General features: G+C 46.8%; 1 protein-coding gene across 1 annotated transcript; it reads left to right on the forward strand.

The window, feature by feature from the left end:
• The first annotated feature begins 567 nt into the window (after positions 1-567).
• On the forward strand, positions 568-1,458 carry LOC104461581 (ankyrin repeat domain-containing protein 9-like). The gene has a single exon (XM_010073217.1). It carries the CDS (start codon positions 568-570, stop codon positions 1,456-1,458), a length of 891 nt encoding a protein of 296 aa, XP_010071519.1.
• Positions 1,459-2,143: the final 685 nt, after the last annotated feature.

A 2,143-nucleotide genomic window follows, 5' to 3' on the forward strand; every position in this document is an offset into this window, starting at 1 on the left:
TACCAATCCCTTGATTTCCTGAGCATATAAGCATGTGTATTATCAGCTGTGCAGCATTTTACACTGCTACTTATTTTTTTACTATATAATGAGCTGCGTGTGTGTGAGTGGCATACAAAAAGCAGCTGAATATTGCCATAGCACTTACTGCAGTGTATGAGCTGATCTGGTTAGACACGAAACGCAGACAGAAATCTGCCTCACCTCTCAAGCTAATTTTAGTCTCTCCCTCTCTTCTCTCTAGCTGTGTGTGTATGAAATCACTCGCAGTCTGACAGTGTTCCAGTAACCTGTGCCACGCGCAGAGCGGGATGTACTTACTAACCATCTGCTTGCATGGCACGGGTTAACTGAGCCTGTGGGATTGTGCTTACCTAAACAAAACCACTGCAGTGAGGGGAAAAACAATGAATGGGTGGAGATGATCAGCCCATGCATTCCAGCTAGTGCAGTCCAGGCAGCAATGACAGCCTGAAGGTTGCAGCAGCATCGGGATCTGCATTCCAAGTGCACAGACTTTACAGTCTGGAGTGATTTTACGTGGAGCTGTTCTTTATTTGCTGAGCCATGGCCAGTAACCAGGCCAGCCTGCAGGATGATCAGAGCAGGCACTGCAAGTTCTTATCCTATATGTTCTACCAGGCTGTGAGAGATCACAAGCCTGTGTGGATGCTGGAAGACATGAGAACTATGGAATATTTTTACTGGGAAGAAAATGCCAGCCTACGAACCTACTCACCTTCAGAAGCCCTTCTCTATGCAGTGGTGCATAACCACCTGCCTTACGCTCAGTATCTGCTGTCTCATTTTCCAGAGGATGCTCTCAAGGTGCCTGGGGAACACTTCTGCTATTGCCCATCCTCTGCTCCTCACTTGGCCATGGCGGTCACATATGACAGGAGAGATATCTTGGGGCTGATCATCAAAATTTCACACAAGCTCCCGAGCTTGAACTCCTACATCAATAGGACTGGCTGCTTTCATCTGGAAGATGGGAAAACCCCCTTGCACCTTGCCTGTGAACTGCTGAGGTCAGAGACAGTCCTCATCCTCCTCGGGAATGGAGCTTCTCCCAGGATAGAGGACAGTAAAGGGCTTACTCCACTGGACGTCATACTGGAGCAGATGTGGGACTCCAAAGTCAATGTGGCATCCAAGAAGCTCTGCCTCGACTACCTCTTGCTCTTCATGCCCAACCCACAGTTTAAGATGCGGAAAGTTCTGCGGGAGCATCCGGATCACTGGACAGCTTTGCTGGGGGAAGACAAATTCAACAGCCTGGTGGGGAACACACCTGCTTCTTTATATCTGCAAGCTATGCAAACTATTCTCCAGACTCTTCCCCCCTCCCACTTCCCTAAAAGCATCCAGGAACTACCTATACCTCAGGCACTAAAGCCCTTACCATCCTACGGCAAAAAGCTACCGACAAAAAATGTGGTAAATGTTTTTCCTTGACTTTATTTGCTGGGTCTTGGATTTTCTAAGGCAACTTAGGGGAGCTGGTCATCCACCACCCTCTGCATTTTAGTTTGATTTTAGTACTTAACCTATTTAAGCTATGCTGGAAAATCCAGTATTTTGTGACAAGATTTTAAATGTCTTTTCTAATTGATTGCAGGCACGGCACTTTTAAAGGCAAAAGCCTTCCTTGTTTTCTGTTTCGTTGTGCATGTGAAGTGTTAACTGTAGTCAAGACTGCGTTATGTTTGGTTTCTTAGCTGTCAGCTGGTATCAGTGTATCTGAATTCCCAATATGATAACTGTATCCTGTGTAACGTACCTGGGTAAAAAGGAACTACGTGCCCAGTGGGATTTTCAAATGCTGTAACTATGGGACTGTGTTCTGATAGAGCTAGGAGAAACAGCATCCTGTACCAGCAGGGTTCAAATGCCAGGTTTTGTTTCTAACAATGATCCAGCGTCATCTAGTAATAACCACAAAGTCCACGGCTGATGCTGCAGGGACGTAGAGGCTGTCCTGCAGGGTACCTGATTTTACTGGGTTACTTTCCAGCAGGTCATAGCGTGGAGGGCATGAGTTCAGAGAGGGGCACTGAGTGTATATTCCTGGTGAGGGAGATAGAGACCAGCAGAATTGCTAAAAGAAAGTATCCTGTCTCACCTGGGAGTGAGGGGGTTA

This window comes from Pterocles gutturalis, unplaced genomic scaffold (genome assembly GCF_000699245.1).
Source record: "Pterocles gutturalis isolate BGI_N339 unplaced genomic scaffold, ASM69924v1 scaffold7377, whole genome shotgun sequence".
Taxonomy (NCBI): domain Eukaryota; kingdom Metazoa; phylum Chordata; class Aves; order Pterocliformes; family Pteroclidae; genus Pterocles; species Pterocles gutturalis.